The sequence below is a fragment of the Gymnogyps californianus genome, chromosome 11, assembly GCF_018139145.2.
Source record: "Gymnogyps californianus isolate 813 chromosome 11, ASM1813914v2, whole genome shotgun sequence".
NCBI classification, from domain to species: Eukaryota; Metazoa; Chordata; class Aves; order Accipitriformes; family Cathartidae; genus Gymnogyps; species Gymnogyps californianus.
The window spans coordinates 9,801,641-9,817,789 of record NC_059481.1 but is presented as its reverse complement, the minus strand read 5'-3'; the positions used below and the strand labels follow the sequence as shown (position 1 = coordinate 9,817,789).

The window sequence follows — 16,149 nt, the reverse complement described above, 5'->3', positions numbered from 1 at the left end:
GAGCAGGATAATGAGAAATAAAACCCAATCTTAAAAACACCTTCCCCACACCCCTCCCTTCTTCCCGGGTTTAACTTTACTCCCAAATTCTCTACCTCCTCCCCCTGAGCAGTGCCGGGGGACAGGGAATGGGGGTTTCAGTCAGTTCATCACACATTGTTTCTGCCTCTCCTTCCTCCTCAGGGGGAGGACTCCTCACACTCTTCCCCTGCTCCAGCATGGGGTCCCTCCCACGGGAGACCATCCTCCACAAACTCCTCCAACGTGAGTCCTTCCCACGGGCTGCAGTTCTTCACGAACTGCTCCAGCATGGGTCCCTTCCACGGGGTGCATTCCTTCAGGAACAGACTGCTCCAGCATGGGTCCCCCGCGGGGTCACAAGTCTTGCCAGCAAACCTGCTTCAGCGTGGGCTCCTCTCTGCATGGGGCCACAGGTCCTGCCAGGAGCCTGCTCCAGCGCAGGCTTCCCACAGGGTCACAGCCTCCTTCAGGCATCCCCCTGCTCTGGCGTGGGGTCCTCCACGGGCTGCAGGTGGATATCTGCTCCACCATTCACCTCCATGGGCTGCAGGGGACAGCCTGCCTCACCATGGTCTTCACCATGAGCTGCAGGGGAATCTCTGCTCCGGCGCCTGGAGCACCTCCTTCCCCTCCCTCACTGACCTTGGTGTCTGCAGAGTTGTTCCTCTCACATATTCTCACTCCTCTCTCTCCAGCTGCAACTGCTACTCCCCTGTAACTTCTTTTCCCTTTCTTAAATATGTTATCCCAGAGGCGCTACCACCATCGCTGATGGGCTCGGCCTTGGCCAGCGGCGGGTCCGTCTTGGAACCCGCTGGCATTGACTTTATGGGACATAGGGGAAGCTTCTAGCAGCTTCTCACAGAAGCCACGCCTGTAGCCCCCCTGCTACCAAAACCTTGCCATGCAAACCCAATACACTTGATTAAGTTAATTCATCCGGGAATTACCTTCACTGACCCATGTAGTGCAAATTGCAGTTACTGCTCTATTTATTCTGAAAGACTAGCATCTTTGCTACAATTTCCATGCTAAGATCTTAGGAACGTTGAAAGAGACTTGACTCCTCATTTTTCTACATGATAGGAATTCCAGTTTCATTTCTGCCCTGTGGAAGCTCCTTCCACTGAGGTATGCTCCAAACCCAGCCTCTCAGGAAAGAAGCATGCACTGAATACCTGCCAGTTATCATACCATTCTGATCTCCCTCTCCTTTTCCATTCCACTGGATCATGAAACTTTTGGATGATAGATAAGCGATTAGGGCTCTGTCAGCCATGGCTCTACTTTCAGCTTCTAGGAATGGCAGCCTCCAACTCACAGATTTCTCTGTTCATCGGGCCTGCTTTCTAAAACTGAAGGAGAAAGGGAATATTTAAAAGAACCCCAAGGCATTTTAGAGGCAGTAGAAGTTGCACATACTCAGTTTTTTAAGACCATATCCTTCGTGCAGCAGATATGTTCATCCTAGGATCTTTTAATTTTGAAGAATGTTATCCAGATAATATTGGAGCATGAGGATATTTGGCTGATGTTTCACTGGTATGAAGCCATTTAAATAACACTACTTCCCATCAGTCTTCCTGTTAACCTAGAGATCATAGCAAAAGTTTCACATATGATTTCTTCATTAAGCTTACTACTACATTTATGCCTACAAGTGATTTATGTGCCGTGGAGAACCCATAAAAGATTTTCATTAGCAACATTCTCCAGTCTTTTTGTAGTATTTTTTACTCCATTAATGTTTTGGAAATATCACAATATTTTAAATCATTCATATTACAAATACAGGAGCATTATCAGAAGCGTTCCTATTTTTGCAAAAGGGATACTCATCACTAACTTCCTCACAGGCAGAATTCAGGTAACACATGAACATTTCTAACCCTTCCAAGCAGCATCTTTGTTTTCCTAGAGGATGTTTTCCTAGCTGTTCAAGGATCTTACCTGTAACTCCAATTTCACATGGTTCCTCTCTTCCTGATTCACCAGGATCATTTTCCTGCCAGCAATTCTGAAAGACTCCAAGATCTGAAATCAACTGTGGACCTGCTTACCAGCATTACTTTTTTTCGAATGAAGGTATTGTCCTTTATTTACATAATGACTCTAAAAACAAAATGCTGTTGCCTTTTATTTTCCAGGAAAATCATACTCTAGTTAATACTCTTAATTAATCTCCTTCAGTTTTAAATAAATCTCTCAGCTTACAGAAGATCATTGAAGTAAAGTCATCCTATTCATACTTTGTATTAACAATGTGGTAAAAGCCATTATCTTTGAAAAATAAGCAACTATCTTTTCCTTTTTTAAAAATTATTTTTGTATGTCCTGAAGGAAACAAAAAATTTACCTTTTTAATTAAAGTCAAGTCACATAAAGCAAACTCAGTTGAACTTAGGAACATGTGTCATATAGAATAATGTTTTCCTAGTAGTATCATAGTATCACATGTCAAACAGCAAAATAGGTCTGATAACTCTACTTGCCTTAGTCACTCCAGTTGTTGATATCTAGGTGGTCAAGTTCTGAAATATTTTTAGAATGGAATGGTACACATTAATATTACTGGATGAAAATACAGGAACACAAAGCAGCATTTGTTGCAATAGCATGTGATTTCACTGCGTTAGGTACTACATAAAGAGAATTAAAATAATCCATTAAGTTGAAGTTCAAATTAATGTATCCTAAAGTGGAGTAAAAAGCTGAACCCTTTGCTTTAAAAAATGAAGAGCTGTTTGGCTGATATTCTTATTCAGAGGAAAGTACGTAATTATATGGTTTAATTATTTCCTAAATAATGGAAAAACCTTTAGGTTTTCCACCTCTAGTGGAAAACCTAAAGATGTAAACCCTTGGGCACATATGCCTCTTTCATCATATGAATAATTTCATTCAAATAAAACTTAGTGATACAATCTACTTGCTTAACTTAAGTATGTGTTTTAATGCATCTTTAAACTAAGATCACCTTAAGTCAACACAATTTAAAATATTTTTATCATTATTCTGTTTCAACACTTTTCATCCTGTATTGAAGAACTACATTCATTGCAACACTTGGATATTTTGTGTTCATTCTAATTCTGACATTCTACCAATTATGAAATATTTTATTAGGTCCTTGAATTGCAGAGCCCACCTCGAGCCAGTACTGCGGTGAAAGACTGTGTAAGAGCCTGCCTGGACTCAACTTATAAATACATTTTTGACAATTGCTATGATCTCTACTCCCAGTTAGTGGATCAGGTAAGGCCAATGTGAACTTGTTTCATGCTGTTGCTCATTCATTATTGTTAGTTTACCATAAGTAAATACAAAGTATTCCAGTGTTCCTTCATATCAAAGCACTCAGGTTATTTTCATTTTATTTATTTGAGAAGAAGCAATATATCATAAATAAACCCACAGATGGCTATGAACTCTAAAATGTTTAACAAGATGAGTTTCAAAATGAACATGTTAACTCATAACTTAGTCATCACATTGGACATGACTGTAAAATTGTCCAGTAGCTTTAGGGAAGATGACATTAGATTGATTACTGTTCGTTTAAGATCTATAATTGGAAAATTTAAAAAAAAAAAATTAAAAATCTAATATTTCACTTCAGTAGCTTTAGAAAAGAAGCATTATAATTTGTGGAAAATTATACACTGTCTTTCCAGCCTTATATTTTAACACCTATGATGCATACTTGGATCCAAGCTTTAGTAACTGCTTCAAGAAAGCAGAGGATAATTCTATAACGTTTCTTAATATTAGTCCATCAGGCCAAACTGTCAATGCAAAATAATTATAGCATTTGTCATATTCCAAATGCCAAGCAAAAGCCTTGAGAATGCTTTTATTTTCCACAATATGGCCAGAGTTTATTCTATAAGTAATGTTAAAAATAAGAAATTTGTATTTGTAAATTTATACAACTGTCTAAAAGGAGCATCACTGCTTTATCATATTACCTCTTGTTCCTTACTTTCGCCTTCTGGGTGGTACACTGGAAAAACGGTATTTCAGTGACTGTTCCTGCCTTGAAAAGGATGAATTAAGTTTTTTGGCAAATGTACATTTGCTGTGTAGTATATAATAGGTAAGAACAGTCTTACTACATGATATAAGACATCAAATTTTATCTGAAAACACATTTCACTTGAATCCAAAATATGAATTCCTGTATTTCAGGAGAGGCAGTACGTGCTATATATTCAATTTTTCTGAAATGAGAATTTATTTTCTAATGCTGGATTCCTGTTATGTGAGAAAACTTATCTCTAACTCCTAAGCTTTGAACATCAGAACTTCTCACCAGCACCCATATGCACTCCACACTCTGAGTGCTCGTGTATGTGTTTATTCTCCAACAGATTATATTGTAAACTGAGTAGCAGTATAAATTAGTAGAAAGAGCAGCTTTAGACATCACATCTATTTGCCTCATAAACTGTTCTGTTTTCTTGCTGACATTTACTCTGCAGCAATTCGATCTTGTCTTTTAAATATAATATGAGCTGTTGCTAGACTGGGTATCGCATAAGTCTGCAGAGTTTATCAGCAGATGCTAGCCATTTTAGTAAACAATTAAAAGTGAAGTAACCTTACTTCTGCAAAGCATTGTGATACCTGCAAAAGTTTATCAGTGTTTAAAAATTTTCATTACTTTTTTTTCTGTGAATTCATAAAATAATTTAGCCTGTCTGTTTTAGTAGATGGTTTAAAAATGCAGGGATATTATAGCCTTTCTGTTTGGTAGAGAATGTAAAACAAGTTTAAAGTGATGCCTCTCCAAATATTTTTTTTTTTTTGAGCAGGATGGGCAATGTTACACATGCGATCTACATGTAGAGTCTTACACAACTCTACTTAACGATAGAGCAATATGAAGTCCCGAAATAAATTTAAAAAAAAAAAAAAAATCCACAAATATTCACTCAGCTGGAACACTGAATTAACTGCATTTCACTGTATTTATATGCCTCTTCTATTCTCTTTCAGCAAGATTTCCAGCAGGTGAGGTTGTATGTAGAAACTTTAAGCAAACAAGTGTCTGTAGAGTTACGATCACTAGCAAGTACAATAAATTTCAGTGAAAATGTGCAAAAAGCAAAATTTAAAATTAAGATAAATAGACCACATTCAAAATAACTCATTGCTAACAGTAATCAAACAACAATCACATATAATCTTAATAACAGATAGTAAAATTTTCTGTTTCACAACAGGTGGGAGGCAATTCTGAGAAATATAATATAACTAATCTAGGTTTAATAGAGATGAGTAAAATAATTCAAATTACTACCTAAATTTTGCATCAATTCTAGAGTGGTACAAAGAAACTGCCTTCTGCATTATCCTCTTATAGTTTGCTACCAATATATCTGCATGTACATTTAATGTTAGGAACAGCTAAGCATACAGCTTGTTGGAACCTATAGCTCTGGAGGTTTTCCAGTGAATCCAGGCGCACTGCAGACTGGCTTGTGGTATCACTGTTATAATAATGAAGCAGTAACCAATATTGTAATTAACATTTCATTAGCTTTGTGTCCAAACCTCTTAGTCCAATTAGACCAGATTCCACTCTTAAGCCTTCTTCATTAACCATTCTCTTATCTCTGCTTACAATCCCCATCAGATGAGCCCTCCTCCTCTCAGAGGGAGGAAAGGAGTTCATCCTAGCATGGTGGTGCAGCACAGGAGGTTCATGTTTTAGCTGCACAGCTGAGATTTGAGCTGTGAGTAGCGAGAACTGAAATCAATGAACCCCAAAGCAACATGAAATGGTTCATATGTAGGTCACCACCTGCTCTCACTCAGGGGAAAGATTGGCAGCTGTTGTCCTGCTGAGACCCACTGCAGGCTCAGGGTTTTACCATGGTTCATTTCTTGCCTGAATCATATTGTGGATGATGTTATGAAAAAGTGGAACCTAGACAGTCTACTTAAACAGTAGTATTTCCATCTGGCCAGAAGTGGTAGGTTCCTGCATGTTATATGTACTATCTCTGTGTGTAACTCATGTTAACCACCTTCTGCATTTGCTTTTGTCTTCAACCTGAAATTCTCAAAGATGCCTGCCACAGTATTTCTAGAAAATATGTTTTATGTCTGACTGTGTGCAACTGTCTGATTTTGGGGTGAAAATAGAGCAACGAATGATGAAATTGAGGGTATCCAAGCTGGAGTTTGGGGAAATTTATCACTACAAGAAGAGTAACAAGTAAATCACAAAATATGCTCAGCAATCCCTGCTTCCTCTTTTTATTACTCTCTACCTTCGTGTCAGAGAGACAATCACTGTTATAAAGCAAATACCTTGCAGCAAAATATCAGCCCTGGGGAACAGCAATATTTCCTGGGGTGAAGCATGGTAAATGCTAACCATATGCAAAAATGTCATACTATAGTTTCATACCAGAATACAAAGAGCAGCTGATGAAAAAAAAAAAAAAATGAGTACTACAGATAGTCAAACATGACATCTTGCCAGTCTTACTGACACATATATTACTGTCCTCATTATTTGCGACAAAGCACTCTGAGGAACTACCTAATTCCTTATGCAGCAGATGTAGTATTTTCTCTTTTTCATTAACACTGATCTTCGTGAAGAGCTAGCTGCCTTATGTTGAAAAAAAGAATGCCTTGAAAAAGTAGTTTAGGAAGCACTTTGATAACTTTCTGACTCAATTTACAAATATGTCACACTCTGTTTTCTTAAGAAAACAAAATTTTGAAATCCTGGCTGATGCTCACAATGACTGAAGTCCCTTCAGTAATTGTTTTTGCAGTCTCTGCCACTGACTGAAACCAATAAAATGCAAATCAAACTCTTCCTGTTCTCTGAAGAGCTCCTGATCAGTACAAATCATTTCATGACTGATAGGACCAGTATACTGGAAAAAAACACTGGGATACTCTATATTTGACATCTGCTCAGCAGAACAGTATTGAAATTCTGCCTGATTTTGGAGACCTTTTGTGTGTTACTCAGCTCTGTGTGTTGTCACAGTGAAACTTGTCACAGTGCAGAAGACCAGGAGCTAGCAACAAATTAACTAGTTCTGGAGCCAGGTGTTACACAGCTGTAGCAGCAGAGTGCTCTTCCATTGCGATTTATCTCTGCTTAGAGGTATAGCACCTCAGGTCAGGTCGATAATGTACTAATAATATCCTAGCTTTTGGGAATCAGAGTTTCTGTATTAACAAGATGCTGTAGACTAGCACGTGGATGGACCCATGCTTGAGAGCTGGCTCAGTTTTGCTGTACTCATCTGTGAGTCCCTGGTCACTTTTCCATTTGGGATTTGGGAACCCAAGACACTTAGTTGCTTTTGAAGGTGTACCTCTTTTTCTTCAGTAGAAATTACAAAAAAATTGGTAGGTTATTAATTTCTTATAGAAATACTATAAGAACTGAATCATGAAGCATGTGATCTGTGATCTCCAAACACATTCAAAAGCATGAAGCAGGCAATAAAGTTGTGCAGTAGCGAAAGCTGTTTACCCCAGGGAGTCCTATTTTTCAGGCATGCAAATTTCAGTGCCAACTAATACTTGTTGTAAGGCACTTTGTTATATTTACATACTGCTTTAGATGCACTGAAAAGGTTCTAACTTCGAATCTGGCATGCACAGGGTACTTAGACCTCTCCTTATGTTGTGGCATTGTGTTTGATGGGCAGCATGTTAGCCACAGTAATAGAAAAACCTTTGGTAAAGTACTTTAGAACAGCAGAAGGATGCATTTTTACTGTAATATTTCAAACCCCATTCTGAGACTTCTCTATCAGAGAAAGACCAATTCTTACAGATAAAATTGCTTGTTATAAGCTTGTCTGAGAACACTGGTTAGAAAGTCAAGAGAACAGCTCATCATCCAGTGGCAACAGAGATCTGGTAAAAGAGAAAGTAGGAAAAGTCATAGACCTTCAACCTTGAAGTAAGGAAGGGTAGTAGTATTGTCATCAGAAGAGATGAACAAACAAACTGGTTTGTTATCCAAAGCCTTATACTCTCCAACTGTTTATGCTAACTCTAGGTGCATAGCAGTGAACTGTTGTCAGTTAATGTTAGATCTCCAAAAATCCAAATATTTTTCAGTGCTGAAATCTGAATGCTGGTAAAGGTTGGTTATTAATTAAGAACAATGAGCAAAATAAACCTGAACTTTACCTAGGCCTTAAATACAGATTATCTCATAAGCAGCAAAAGTCTAATCAATATTTATTTTTGTGAGATTGCTGTTAATTCACAATCCAGCCTCTTTAGTTGTGAACATACTCAGTATTTTTAAAAGTAGTTCAGATGATAGGTCTTTGCAAACAGTTTGCTTTGATTATTTATTGATCATTATTATTTAATTATTTATGCTATGTGACTGGGCTACCCTAATATTCCCAGAGAACAATATACACTTGAGTGGAATGCCCAGTATTCAGATTCCTGTGTTATTGAGTCCTGTAGGTATGAGGGTATGAAAACTTGAACATTTGTATGCAGTTGCTTCAAGTCCAGTTTGTGTCTGAATACTGGCAAAAGCAATTGCACGTTGAAATCTGACCTTCCCTAATACAGTTCCAAACTGATTATCAGTAAATGTTGACTTGGAATTGAGTGAAACACTGACAATTCTGAGGAATGTGCACACACAGAGTTCTGCATCTAAATTTGTGACATACTTCCTGTAGGTTGATGATTATGGTGTAATAAGTAGTACAGCAATCACAGGACAGGCATCAATTCGGGTATGCAAAACCATCTGGTGTCCTGATTCATACTTGAGCTGAGGCCAAAGTACTTCAGCCTCCTTTCTATCTAGATTAACGTGACCGTGCATGTATTTATCCATGCTGTAAACAGACTTCTATTTCCAAATAAAATATGCTAATAGTGAATGTCCTCACTACTGCATTTCAGTTCTGTCCTCCCCGTTTCACCTCATGTTTCTGATCACATTGTGGCCAAAAGATTAAGAGCGTGAGACTGGCCATGCCACATCAAACATAAGATTCATCTGGCTCAACATCCTGTCTCTGTGAGCAAAGCAGACATCTTGAGAAACTTCCAGCTAAGGAAAAGCTTTATAAACTATATAAACTTTAGCTCATATATTCATTCCTTTAATGGAACTCATTCTGTATCTTTCATAAACCTTGCTGTCCTTTTCTGAGCATTTTCCAGTTCTGCTATATTATTTTCAAGATGAGGAGAAGGGGAAAGAGGCCAGATTTGTACACAACATTCAAAATAAGATCACCCCATGGAAAGAGGAAGTAGAATAAGGATGTTCTTTGTTGTGTGCTCTGATAATTCTTCACGACTGATTTGCTCTCTTTGCTGCTTTATCACTGCACTGATGTTTTCATGGAAATATCTAGCATAACCTTAAGATGTCTCTCCTGTGGCAAGGGTGAGCTCAGAGTCCCAGTGTAATATGCAGGAGACAAAGTGTGTGGGACACACAGTGGTCTTGACTGCTGTGTCCTTAGATTAGAAAACAGCTTGTGAGACAGTGTTAGGGAGAACTACCCTTCTGCCCATTGGGTCAGAAAACTTCTGATTGACCTTGCTGGAGCTGTACATGACTGGTCTAAAACATCATTGTTTCTTCTTTCTTTAGCAAGTAGATTTGAATTGAAAACCTTGTAAGCAATAGCATTCGAGCTGTGGTCCGTTGTAGACTGTTCTGTGTGTTACAACCTTCAGAGTGTTAAGTAGGCACGTTACACAGTTAAAAAGCAAGGGGTCTACAGTGGTTGATAGCTTTTCTTAAAACTTGAAATGCTGTGTTTTACAGTTTTCCAAAGTAAGAGCAACATTTCTATCCTTTCAATTTGTAATATATATTATATAACATAACATATATAAAATATATGATATATAGTATATATTATATAATAAATACATTTTAAAATATTATATTATTGCAAATCATTCTTTCTTTACCACAGTTGTCCTTTAACGTAGATATGTTGCAGAGAGCAGGGTATTATTACAGTTAGACTTCCACATTCTTAAAAATATTGCAGTGTAGATATTTCACGGCAGTATGAAGGTTATGCTGATTGCTGCAAAGAGCTTTCAATAAGTGAGGGGCTCACCTGGATCTTTCTCCACCTACTCCCTGCATAAGCATAGTGCACTTGGGTAGGTGGGGTAAATCAAACCACAGTAGCACTTGGCTTGCCGCTCCAGAGGAGCTCTGCATATTACACTGCCCTGAATGGGTAGAACAATTAGATCAGCTCCTTTCATGCACCAGTCCTCAAAGAAATAGAGTGAAGAATCTTAATTAGAGTTTATCAAAAAGGATTCCATTCCATTTCAGTTGGTACTGGAGAAGGATACATGGAATATGGTTTCTGTTTCAAATATGAAAACAGTTTAGGAGTTACTATGCAATAGCAGTGCTCAGGGGATACTGGTTCAGTGAAATCCCTCACATGTTTTGAATGCATTTTGAGTGTCTGCAAATGGTTTTAGCCTCCGTAAGTAAATGCTGTAAAGCCAAATTTTCATTCTTTACATACATAAAAATATTTAAAAGTATAAAAAATTATATAAAATTATAAAAATAAGTGTAATACATATGAATGTCTATATGTGTGTATTTTTTATATATATAGTGCATATTGTGTATTCCCTGATGATTCTTAACCGCTTCCAAATTAAATAATATTAACTGAGCAGTTTAAAAAATACAGAAGTACCGTTAAAAGTAGTATTTCATCATCTAAGACTGGTCTATAAAATTGCACTGTAGCCGCACACTTATCAGGGCTACTGCCTTGGTTTCCATTCAGCTTCCATTCTGTCATTATTTACATAGAAAATATGATATTCTGAAACTTAGCTTGGGGCTTGCATTAGTCTTCATGCAGATTAGTTTCTGAAATCATAGGGCTGGATTTGTCAAAGTCGCACCCATACAGATATTGTGTATTCATTGCACAGACATAAAAAAATAAAAACAAAGCAAAATAAAACCAGACATTTGTCCTACAAACTGGTAAAATCAATGATGAAAGAAGTTGAAAGCCCTGTGTTCCTCAGGACCAGCCTTTACAGATTTGTCTCAGGATAATACAGATGTAGATTTTAATCCTGCTTCACACTGTGCCTGAGATTGCTTTCTCCACCCTCAGCCAGCTTTCCAGAGTGCAAAATGTTTGCTTGTGTCATGGTTTAACCCCAGCCAGCAACTCAGCACCACGCAGCCGCTCGCCCCTCCCCTCTCCCAGTGGGGTGGGGAGGAGGATCGGAAAAAAAGAAGTAAAATTCGTGGGTTGAGATAAGAGCAGTTTAATAACTAAAGTAAAATAAAATATAATACTAACAATAACAATAATAATATAATAATAATAGTAATGAAAAGGAATATAAAAAAAAAAAAGAGAGAAATAAAACCCAAGAAAAGACAAATGATGCACAATGCAATTGCTCACCACCCGCTGACCAATGCCCGAGCAGCGATCCGCACCTCCTGGCCAACTCCCCCCAGTTTATATACTGGGCATGACATTCCATGGTATGGAATACCCCTTTGGCTAGTTCGGGTCAGCTGCCCGGCTGTGCTCCCTCCCAGCTTCTTGCACACCTGCTTGCTGGCAGAGCATGGGAAACTGAAAAGTCCTTAACTTAGGATAAGTGCTACTTAGCAACAACTAAAACATCAGTGTGTAATCAACATTATTCTCACACTGTACCAGCTAATAAGAAAATTAACTCTATCCCAGCCGAAAGCAGGACGGCTTGTCAACAGTTTAGCCTTTTTTTTCCTTAAACTCAGAAAAATCCCTCTGCATTTTATCTTTTTCTTTAAGAGAATATCAAAATTCCAGTAACGGGTTTTGGTGTCTCTGTGCCACATGATCCATTGTTTGCATATGAACTCAGGTGACTAGGAAATTGATAGTAAAAAGAAATTGAGAAAAACATGATTCAGTGGAAGTAAAGAATTTATTTTGATAATATCATATGAAAAATTGCTCTTACTCACTTCCTCTTTCTGATTTTGATGTATTCTGTGGCAAAAGACAAACAGTTATAAATCACCTAGTTTGGATCTTGCATTAAAAAAAAGCCATAGAATCTGCAGTATTTCCTGTGTTTGTAAATCTTAAGTGAATAATATGACTTCTCTTTAAAGATAGTTTACTTATAAGGTGTTTGCAATGATCTAGTTTTCCAAATGAATTACAATGCCCTCAATAAAATTAAATATCCTGTAACAAAATGTATTACAAAATACATGAAGAAACATCCATTAGGTTATCTCTCAGTTGGATTCCTAAAATGACCAAATCTGAATTAAGACAGCTTTGCCCAGGAAAGGACATCTGACTTACTATAGCTCTACAAAATAATTGGAACTTCTTTTCTCTGAAACTGACTGAAATTTTATCCAAAACAGCTTCGTACACTTGATACAAAGTAAGGAACTAGTTGTATTTTACATTAGTCCTATGATGCTCTTTGGGATTTTCTTTTCCAACAGATGTGGGATCACTGCTGAAGCCAGTGTCATTCTTGGCATTGGCTGCTGTTTGGATTTTACCCTATTTCATGTGTTCCAAATAAGTTTTCACATGTCTTTAACTGGTGTTAATATACTGTTGTAGGAATTTACTTAGAACTGTCTATTAGCAGTAAGGACAGCATTTACTGTGACAAAGAATTAATAAAAAGACACACAATTTAAGAATGGATCACAAAATCTAATGCCTGATGATCAGATTTATGATCCACTGAGTAAATTCACCGGACATAGCTTCTGTATAAGCCAGGGGTGTTGGCTGAGATCAAAACCAAAGAGATTTTAATTAAAGGAACATTTGGAATCTAGGATCCTTAGCAATACATTCCTAATCTAAATCTAATTACATGTCTATAATTGCAATAGATTGCTTTGTAAACTTTTCTAAGTGATAGGAAATGAGTAACTGTGAACTTCAGTATAATGATCAAAAAATTCCCATGCTGGCAGTCCTGAGCCGTGTCATCTGGGAGAAACATGATAAGAATGTATCATTTTTAAAAGCAGAATCGGGCAAACAGCTATATTCATTAGTACCCAAGCCAATCACATTTACTCCTCATGCCTCTTTCATGTAGTCCATTCTTCTAAAATATTTAATTATTTAAGTTTGCCACTTCCATGTTGTTGCTTGACATTTTTGTATGGTAAAGGATGTAAGGTATGCTACAACTTTAGTCATTCTAAAGACAAGAACTAGCCAAGTCAATTAACATGAGCATATAAAAACCTGTATTGATGGTAAGACATCATCTGGTATTATTGTTTGTTTGATCTGCCATCAGATGCCTTTTAGGAATATCACTATTCTGCCTTTGGCCAGTTAGTTATTGAGCTTTGAAGTATAGGATCTTCTACAGTATCTTATGGCATTTCACGGTTCTGTGCATGTGGACAGCATTACCATCCTAAGTGATGTTACAGGGGGTCAAGATATTTTAAGCAGTGTTTCCTAAGTGAAAAAGCTAGTGAAAAAGAAAGTGATTCTGCTAATTGGAAAGTTTTCATTCGTATCAATACTTCCTGAAAGCTCTCTTGGTTACTATAAGAGCAATCTGTGATTTTAGCTTGTTCAGTGAATTATGTATCAACCAAAAATGAAACACAGGCAACTTCAGAAAATCATTCTTTTTAAAAGTCATGAATCATGAACAGTACCTGTTAACTAGTGAATTTGTCATCTTGATGTATTGGGAATTTATGTTCCTCTTGACCTGTTCAGATGTATTTTTTTTTAAATCTCAGTATTGGTATTATCCTCTATAATGATAAGCAGTATTCAGTGGCTCATATATCTTGTCACTGTATTTGTGCCTATGCAGCAACTAATTGAGTATATCGGGTATTTAGTTCGTGGTTTTATACTGGCAGGTTTTTTCTAATGGGTATAACTTGAGTGAAAAAAAGAAAGTTACTATTATCAAGATAAGCTTTTTCCACTTACTAGACCATATAGTTAACGATGTTTATACTCCAGAAATTTTGTGTGTGTAAATTTTTGTAAGCATATTCTTTGCTTATGTACAAACTGATCTAATCTTGGCATTTTAAAAGGCCTTTCCACAACTTCTGCATAGACTGAAAATACACTGTACCATGTAAGTGCATAGGGTATTATTTCCTAAAGTGAAAGGGTGCATAAAATTGAGAACTGGTTAGATGCGGGACCAAATCACAAGACAGACGTGAGCTATTATCATCACAGTTACAAAATTAGAGCAGATAAAATTTTTTTGAGACCACAGAGAAGGAAAAACTTAACTTGTTTTTTCACTTAATAAGAGGCATTCTTACTGACTGTTCACAACAGACTGATGGTGAACCCATGTCACCAAAGCAGACTTCAGCAAAGCAGTATAGAAATTAAACTTGCGTGCCTCTAAAAAGGTGTTTCATTTCATTAAGAAAATGTTAAAATATAAGTTTAATTGTATGATGCTGTCCTCCCACTCACTTTTTCTACACTGTTATGCAGTTTACTATGCCTCTCAGTTATGTTAATAGAAACATTTTCAAGCCAAACAAATTATATCACTGAAATTTTTTGGATATGAAAGTAGCTCTGTTTCAAGTTAATTTTTGTTCCAAGATGGAACTTTCTTCTGTCAGTTTTGCAAGTTTGCAACTAATCAATATTCCAACATTGTTTTACCTCATTACAATGCTTCTGTGAAGGCATCTGTTGCCCAAAACCACATAAAACAAATAATAATGCCAGCAGTAATAACAAGTAATGTAAAAACAACTTGAATGATTCTGAGTATTTCTAACCCATTAGTTAGAACCCATTTTAGGATAAAGAATGGAAATTACAACTGGGCATGGGCAGAATATGCACCTTCATTTCAGAGCATAAAACTACATCTGTTAATATGAGACTATTTAAAAAAATACCTTCTCTGGGGATTTTGGAAAGATCATCTTGATTTTGAAAAGATTTCTCTGCCAGAAAATTTTTGTAGAGAGCACCTTCTTGTGCAACTATTACTTTATAAATTAATTACTTTTTGCTATCTATATTAAAGAACAGAATTTCACACCCTGTGATTCACATTCACAATCATGAAAAGCTGTCTCAGCTACATGCCATTGCAGGATTTGTCTGTGAAATATAGTTCTTGGATAAGATGCTGGACTAAAAGTGAACTGGCTTTGTCTTCTACAACTGCCTTTCAGTTGGTTTGGCTTAAATATGCACTAGCTTCTGAGAAAAAAATGATATATTAGAAATAAATCTTTGATATAGAAACAAGATCTTTTAATAAAAGTATAATGTACATCAGGGAAAGCCCTTGTGAGTGACATCAGTGTTCCAATATTCGTTTCTGTTTTGAAAAGCACTCTTGTTTGCATGTGTGGTTGTTAATTGCTGGTGATACCACCCACACCATCCATTGTAACTGCTTCTGAGCCTCATCTTTATTTCAGTTGCTTTAGACACGAAGCTGTAGCATTTGTAGATCAGCTGAGTATGTAGCAGTGTGATTAATGATACTTTTCTAAAATATTCCACAGTGACCACAAAAACAATTTCAATTAATTGTTGTTGAAATTCCCTTTCTGCCATTCTAAATGCTGTTAATAGATAAAAATTGATTGAGGTTAAGATAACATTTAATTAATTCACTATGATATTAATATAGTGTCATATCTATTCAAAGAGATACGGGGTCCACTGAAGTGATCATATTTGGACGACAAATGAGAAGTACAGGGAATATATGTTTAAACTTGCAGGATAATAGGCATGTTTATTTTCCGACTTACTGGTTGAGTGAAAAGACCCCTTTCTATCTCCAACAGCTGTGTAGAAGAGCATGGCTAGACCTAGCATGTGCAGACATACCTCTGTGTGGCAGAAATTATGTGTGTGTCCATACAGAGATAAAAATATTTTTTTTCATATTTGGTTCTCTGCAATGAAGTTATTTATTGGACGTTGATAAGGAATCTGATCCTTCTGTCAAGTGGAGAACTGAAAAATACTTTTGTCTAGGAAACTGTAGACTAAGAATTCATAAATCAAAACTGTAGAGACAAAATCTAGCTGTAAATGTGCATTTTAGTGAGATTAAAAATTACAAAAT

The 16,149-nt window shown here is 36.8% G+C and overlaps 1 protein-coding gene across 2 annotated transcripts in view; it reads left to right on the top strand.

Annotated features, from left to right (window-relative positions):
* Positions 1 to 16,149, top strand: part of UNC13C (unc-13 homolog C) — a 188,418-nt gene that overhangs the window by 93,069 nt on the left and 79,200 nt on the right. For both annotated transcript variants that reach the window (XM_050903121.1, XM_050903120.1), the window contains 2 exons: positions 2,017 to 2,106; positions 3,148 to 3,276. In XM_050903121.1, coding sequence (XP_050759078.1) covers positions 2,017 to 2,106; positions 3,148 to 3,276 — 219 coding nt within the window. The remainder of the gene's footprint in view (positions 1 to 2,016; positions 2,107 to 3,147; positions 3,277 to 16,149) is intronic.